We start from the raw sequence: 6,992 nt of genomic DNA, 5'->3' as shown, positions 1-6,992 counted from the left end.
TAAGGGCGGCATGTGTATGTGTATATACATACACAAGCGATGGGACAAGGTCATGTTCACCATTTCGGTTTGCCAATAAATGCTATGAGCCTATTGTGACTGGTGCAGGGGCTCCTTGCCTGATCGAATCCCCCTTGTCCCGTCCAACCCGAGTGGGCCCTCCGGCGCTCCTAATGCACGTCCTGATGCGGTCCCGCGCTTGCTCGTGGAGGTGAATGAGGAAGCTGAGCTGGAGGTCGAGGGTTCCCGCCATGGAAAAGCCGTCTATGACCAGCTCGGGCATCAAGTATCGCATGCTCTCGGGGATGGGCCCGCTGTTGCGGAGCCGGACTAGAATGTCGAGAGCACGCGAAAACAAGAGATCCAGCCGGGTATAGCAACTAAGAGCCATAAGCGCGGTCGAGTGGTCGTAACGTTTCGGGCCGTGCGCAGTCGCCTCGTCGTGGGCCCGGATCCGCGTAATGATGTCTTTGAGCCGGCAGGTCAGTTCGAACAGGCTCCGTGTGCGTAGATCGCCGATGTTGAGATCAGCAATGGGAAAGCCGTAGGAGGAAGCCGGCGAGTTGCCGGCCGACGGGGAGCTGCCGGCTTGGGGCTGGCTCATGTCATCCGAGTTGGGGGTCATCGCGGGCCGCAGATATGACTTGTCTCGCTCGCGATGGAGGGGATGCTGAAAGAGGGCCACGTTTAGCTCACAGAGCTGTGTGAGGAGCTGGATCTGCTCTTGATCATCGCTGGTCTCGTCGACTTTCGTGGTAGCGAGATCTATAGGGTGGCCCTCGTCTCCGCATCCGTGGTTTGATTGATTTTCCTCAGCCGGCTTCCCTCCGGCATCAAGCGGTGGTGTGAGCATTTCACTCTGTAGGCCGAAGGGACGACTGCTATCGGCTGTCGCAGTTCCTGTCGACATTGGAGGCGACACCGCCATCGGCGCTGTGACCGTCGTGCTCCTGGGGGCGAAGAGATTGAGACCGTCATGTTCGGGGAACCTGTCGGAGTATGAAACCCATAAGCTCAAGTACGCGGAAGAACGCAGTGGCCTGACGAGTTGGACTTAAGTTGGACATACCATGGGAAGAATTCTAGCGGGTCGGAGAGCACACTGGCTGAGTTCATGGTAATGTCGGTGTCCCCGTCGGAGACGGGCGGAGTAATAGGCGTCGCATTCTGCTCGTTCCAGCAATACATTCCTTGGCCGCCGCCCGGACTTTGGGCGCAACTGTGGCTGCTAGTGCTCTGGCTGCGATTCTGTCGTCGCGGCGGCCTCCCCATCGGCCGCGGCGGAGGGATGGTGCATACGGCATTGGCCCTCGCGCATCGCTGGCATTGCGGCTCGTTAGGGTCCCATGTGCATCGGAGCTTCTGCCCGCGGCAGCGATCGCAGGCTCCTTTCTGTGCGTTTGCTCTGGCCATCTGGGGTCGCGCTGCAATTCTTCCTCGATCAGGACGGGTGCACTTGAGTCTGGAGGTGAGGTCGGTCTGAGGTTTGGGGGCGCGCCTCTTGAGGGTGGGAGGTGGCTGAGTGAAGGTCGTCTTCTGATTACTGTCAAGGTACGAGGGGGTGAGAGGGACGACTCGGGAACCTCGAAGCTTAGGTAGCGAAGTAACCGTAGTGGGGCAGGTACACACTACCTCTACGGACGAATTGACCCGGTCGGGGGATTGGGCTCAGTGGGCTCACTCGGACCGCACATATCCACGAAGTTGTAGGTAAACCGAAAACGCCGACCACCACCCACCTAATCTAGGTAACCTGAGTTTTGACCTACGGCGATAGGAACGTAGCAGTTTTTCTAATTTGTCGATTCCCCCGCGCGGTGCCAATCTCTGCGCGTTCACGAGGGCGCATCAAGCGAATCGCGACCCCGAGTACTCCGCAAGTACCCCGAGTACATACACTGATACGGGGTGCAGTACCGACACTACATATGGACAAAACACAGCAAAACCACGGTTTCGCCTCTTATCTCCCCATCGCAGGTAATACTGGAATCTCTCTCTCTCTCTCTCTCTCTCTCTCCCTCTCTCTTTTATTTTTTATTTGTTTTCTTTTACGTGGAGTGGTATGTTCACGAGTGTAGTGGAACCGTGCGAAGCTCTAAATCTCGGTGTCCGGAGTTGACTCCCCGCCATCCGGAGTTGACTCTCGCCAGCCACGCATCATCCACACGGATGCGGCCCGACGGTGCCACCCCCAAGATCAGCAACGAACCCCCACCCGGCTTGCATGCGAAGCGACTGAGTGAAGAAATAAGCATATCGTCGTCCTCGGGCACCAGTCCTACCGCTGTTGCGATTCCCGTGAGTAGCCCTGCCAAGTGATTTTTTAGTAAGTGAGCAAGCTTGGCTGCATTAGCTCCGTGATTCGAATCAAGAGCCGCTTCCACGCGAGCAAAGTCCCAAGTGCCCTCGAACCCTTCCCCCTCACACTCCCACCGGCCTTCTCCGAGGCTCGCAAATGTTCCGGGGGGGGGGGGGGGGAGGAGGGGAAGACTCGGCGGCGTCCCTTTGCGCCCTCTTGCGATATTCTGGCGCTACTCGAATGACAAAATATAGCTAAGCTAGGACAATGCGTGATACTGGTCCGTGATGGTGTGAACGGTTTCGTCAATAAATGCGTTCCTTATCTAAGGAAGCTACTCTGTTCGAAGCACTTGCCTGGTATGAAGTATTAATAAACCCTTGTACTTTCAATGTCGGATTTGAATTTCGCCACTCCTTCTTCTCAAGGGCCTGCCTAGTGTACGCTCTCGTGGCTTTCTATAGTGAAAATGCATCAACCGGATATGCGACATTGCGGTTGCGGCTGAGAGGCTGTTCTTATTCCAAATCAGATCACACAATATTTCGCACCGGAGTAAGCACCGTAGTAAGCAGTAAGCTTATTCGGTCACCAGCCCAGCAGCTAGGTCGGAGAATGTAACCCTCTAAGTGCTGCCATGCACTAAGCTATCGTAAGGCAGGTATGTAGGGCTCGTGGGCTGAACAGACGAGAATCAGTCGACTTCGGTTCTGCCAAACCCAATTTTAGAAGCTGCTGCAGATGGTCATCTTGGGGTTGAGCTGCATGCCTGCATCTTTGCTTTTGAGCCCCTCTGTCTCTGGTGCCCGTCGCCCTGCAGGAGCATACGGCGTAGTAAGGGGAGCGGATGCCTTTCGTACAGACTTGCCCTATCGAATCAGAACATGGCACATAGGTAAAAGTTTTCGCTGACGCTTGCCATGTACGGATTATTTTATTCCCACCTCCCTCCCTTGCCTGCCGCTCGCAAGACATGCCGAGACGACCGGGCCCGACTCACTACCCCTCACCGAACTGGAAGGTAAACCTGTCCTTCGAACTCCGCGTACATGAAAGTACGAAGTACAGTACATACAAGAAGGTCTTCACATTCTGGCCCGCGGTACCACAGGCCTTGCGCAGCCCATCTCGGCCCGGCCTTGGCCACCAACTGCCAAGCCTACAAAATCCGCCTACCACCCTCATGAAAACTCGCCTTCCCCTTACATCTCCCGACCGGAATTCAGAAATAGGGTAACGCGGTGGAAAACCAGGCCGACTGTCTTCACAGCGGCCGTCTCCGTTTGATTGGTGCTTCGGTGTCCGGCGCAGATTTGGCTGTTGGGATCGGAATCCTTCATGGCTCCTACCACGCCCATGATACCAACCTCGGCGTCACCCCTAATGAACATGAGATGAGAGCCTTGCGGAGTCAGTTTGTCTCTCACCTCAGTCACACCCTTGCAACTTTTGAGACAAAATGTGCATTGTCCCCTCAATTGCTTTTTTTCGTCAAAACAAGGCCACATTCAGGCAACCTCCTTTGCAGGGAGACCAAATCGCAATTCTCACCCTTCCACTTGAGTTCCCTAGTGGGTTTCCTTTCCGTTGCCTAGAACGCCTGCTGTCTCTACCGCGTGGCTTCTAGTCCACCACAGAAGCTAGTGGATTATCCTAAGTCTTCTCTGTTGAGGAATCCACTCGCCGTCACGATCCGTACTCTTCATTCTCCTGGGCCAATGCAGATCCGATGGAGAGAAGATTGCGATATAGGGGTTGTGGGTGAGAACGATGGTATAGAGTATTCCAAATATCGGTGATCATATGTCAAAATCCGCCACAGCAAGAAGTCGGAGAATGCCGACTGCGGTTTTCGCTCTTCCATCACCGATCGGGTTGATCCCCAGGCTCTTCTCGGACGTCTCGGTCAAGTACGGCCCGATCGGACCGGAAAGCTCCACACCTTACATTCGAGCCGTCCTCTCTGTCAGCGCCGACAGGTGTGTGATTTGATGAGGCTCCCAGCGAGGGCTCCCAGAAGCAATGAGCGGCGTCATCAGCCGGCAGGCAGAAATCTTGGCCCCCTAGAGGCAGTCGGTTAGGTGGTCAACCCGTTCACTTCTATAACGGGCTGCGAGTCAATGCTCTTTTATTTGGTTAGGTCGGTAGGGACGTACTTCGTGTATAATTATGTATCATCTCTATCCCATCTCCTGCGTTTCTTTGGAACTAACCAAGCTCAATTAATAATTAGATTGTGTTTCACCCCGCTTCTCCCTCTAGCGTTACACCTCCCACACAACACTAATACACTAACCTGATCTCCGTAGTCAGCGATATTCCAACCCCGAAGCGCTCTTGGTCATCCAGAAACACCACACACACTCAATTTCATAACTTGCTGCAAAGTTCACATCGTGGTTGACTAAGATATTACGCTCTTTTGGGTTCGGTCGAACAGTATCACCCTCAACACCCTTACCTCCGTGTTTGACTCAAGCTTGGTCCAAGTTAGCTGCGAGAAGGGCCTGCGTTTCGAGTGGTTACCATGGCCGTACGATACCATCGGGGGTTCGCTTAGGTACTCCTCCACGCTGCCCTACGATTTCACTTCCACGCACATTCCGAGCAGACACTTAGTCGGTTATCTCCACACCGCCCGATTCTACTCTCTGCAGAATGCCAACTTGAAGTTATCAAGCTTCCCCGATGAGGAAGGACCCGCTTTTGCGCTGAAGCCTGTCCCGTGCCATGGCACTCTACACGATTTTCAATACGTATTTCATCTGTGGGCTGCCGCACATATTTAGCGCTCAAGATGTTGGAATCCGAACGCGTCGTGCGTGAGGCGTGCGGTGCAGAGAGATTTACTGTGGACGTGGACGACGCACCACTTCGGGCGAGGGCTACTACGGAGGGGTATTGTAGAATCCTCGATGACGCACCCCGGAGGCACCACCATGTATACGCCTCTGCCCGGACCACGGGCGATGATGGTTTACATCGGGGAACGTTGTCACCAAACCTTCCCGGGAGCAAGCATGGATGGGTGGGTGCTCTCGATCCGGACTTCCGGGGCGACCAACCGCCAATCGGAGCGGTCTGAAGGAGTTAGGAGATGATTTGAATGACGAGGGCAACATCTTTTACCCGTGCTAGCTCCGGCTTTTGAGGGGTCGGAAAGCATACGTAGGTAGGTGAGGTGACATATTCCGTCGCGATAAAGCTTGAACCTCCGTTAATTACACACACGGAGTCTTCGAGCTCACCAATCGGCTCCTCGATAAGGTGATTGTTGAGAGATGGTTTGAAAAAACATCAATTACAGATTGAATCAAACAGTACACTTGTATCATCACGGAGTTCAATCCACCAGAGCAAATCGTCCACGATGAAGGTTGCGACCTGCATTACCGGTACCAAGGCAAGGGGCCGCTCATCACCTTCATCTCCGGCGCCAACGGCCAGGGGCTTCGACAAGTCCCTCCGTCTTCGGCTGCAGCAGCGGCGGCTTCTTCGCCTTCCAGTTCGCCCTCGACTTACCCGACATGGCTGACCATCTGATTGCCCACGAGGCAGCAACCGTCGGCCTTCTACCCGACGCTTCCGCCCTGCCGGACTGGTTCGACCATCTCTTGGAGGTCTACGAGACCTGCGGGTTGGAGGAAACCGTCCGTGAGTTTAACCAGAAGATGGCTGGGTATGATGACGAGGGATTCCCGAAGACGGAACCGCCGGAGTCAGAGAACGTCCGAAATTTCTGGGCCAACGAGATCCCCGTTCTTGCGGCGTGCATCCCCAACCTTTGTCGGTTGAAGGAGAACAAGACCAATATCGGTCTAATGAGGAGGATCCGTTGCAGGGAACCCTTCTTTGCCAGGGCAACGATCGAGCAGGCAAAGATCCTGGACTGTCCCCTGCATGTGGTCCCGGGGCGTCACCAATGGTTCAAGAACGAGACCAAGGAATTCCTCCCATGTTTCTGGACATGGTGGAGACCCTGATAAGGAAGAGAAACGGCAGCTAGAAATTGCTGAGGATGGATCTGCGGGAGGGTTCACGGAAGAAGTGGCACACGGCAAAGATGTAGTGTCTCGGTGGAATTTTCAGCACAATGAAAATGCCGTACTTGCCGCCGCAGAGCCGCCTGGAATCATCAGCCAAGCCAGGTAGGTAGATGCGCTAGCCCTACATCCACAACGTAGCAGGAGCCCTGAAATGCTCCTTCACAGTGTCGCATGAACACAAGTTCGGTGGTAGGTTTCGGAGTCGGTAAAGGGAAAAGCCTCGAAAATGAAAAAAAAAAAAAAAAAAACATAATAGCTGAACAAACGAGAAGTTGATCATGAGCGATGAACGAGATATATCCAACTTGTGGTGGTAAGCACTCTCCTCCACTAACATCCCCAAGTTCAACTCCTATAGCTTCCGTGCTCTGCATTAACGAACCACACACTTAACATGGCGTTCTCGGCTGCTTTTGCATATCTTGATTAGCCACAGGCTAGGACGGGAACGGCCACAAATCTCGGCCCGAGATGAAGTTCTCGGAGTTAACTGGACGAATTGCATGCAAGTATAGGTGCCTTGGTATGAAGGTAGGGCGTCCTTATGAATTCGAAACCAGCAACTCCAAACAAAGTTTGTGCCTGATCAACGGTATCAGTCCCGGGCCGAAGACCCTGGATCGAAGCTGTGTATCAAAGAGGTG

At 54.1% G+C, this 6,992-nt stretch overlaps 3 protein-coding genes across 3 annotated transcripts; 1 reads left to right on the top strand and 2 right to left on the bottom strand.

Annotated features, from left to right (window-relative positions):
• Nucleotides 1-82: 82 nt before the first annotated feature.
• Nucleotides 83-1,413, bottom strand: P884DRAFT_210030 (uncharacterized protein; the record flags this gene model as incomplete). Its single annotated transcript, XM_069438975.1, has 2 exons — nucleotides 83-989; nucleotides 1,070-1,413. The coding sequence occupies 2 exons, from the start codon at nucleotides 1,411-1,413 to the stop codon at nucleotides 83-85; spliced, it is 1,251 nt and encodes a 416-aa protein (XP_069294224.1).
• Nucleotides 1,414-3,027: 1,614 nt separating this feature from the next.
• P884DRAFT_316414 (uncharacterized protein) lies at nucleotides 3,028-4,847 on the bottom strand (the record flags this gene model as incomplete). The annotated part of the gene is made up of 6 exons (XM_069445285.1): nucleotides 3,028-3,116; nucleotides 3,313-3,341; nucleotides 3,378-3,452; nucleotides 3,509-3,748; nucleotides 4,250-4,365; nucleotides 4,764-4,847. The coding sequence occupies 6 exons, from the start codon at nucleotides 4,845-4,847 to the stop codon at nucleotides 3,028-3,030; spliced, it is 633 nt and encodes a 210-aa protein (XP_069294223.1).
• Nucleotides 4,848-5,241: 394 nt separating this feature from the next.
• P884DRAFT_280438 (uncharacterized protein) lies at nucleotides 5,242-6,308 on the top strand (the record flags this gene model as incomplete). Its single annotated transcript, XM_069443436.1, has 4 exons — nucleotides 5,242-5,296; nucleotides 5,711-5,952; nucleotides 5,995-6,217; nucleotides 6,247-6,308. 4 exons carry the CDS (start codon nucleotides 5,242-5,244, stop codon nucleotides 6,306-6,308), a joined length of 582 nt encoding a protein of 193 aa, XP_069294222.1.
• Between the last annotated feature and the right edge of the window lie 684 nt (nucleotides 6,309-6,992).

The sequence above is a fragment of the Thermothelomyces heterothallicus genome, assembly GCF_042370625.1.
Source record: "Thermothelomyces heterothallicus CBS 202.75 unplaced genomic scaffold P884_scaffold_30, whole genome shotgun sequence".
NCBI classification, from domain to species: domain Eukaryota; kingdom Fungi; phylum Ascomycota; class Sordariomycetes; order Sordariales; family Chaetomiaceae; genus Thermothelomyces; species Thermothelomyces heterothallicus.
Note: the sequence above shows the minus strand (reverse complement) of the source record. Positions and strands in the feature narration are given on the sequence as shown.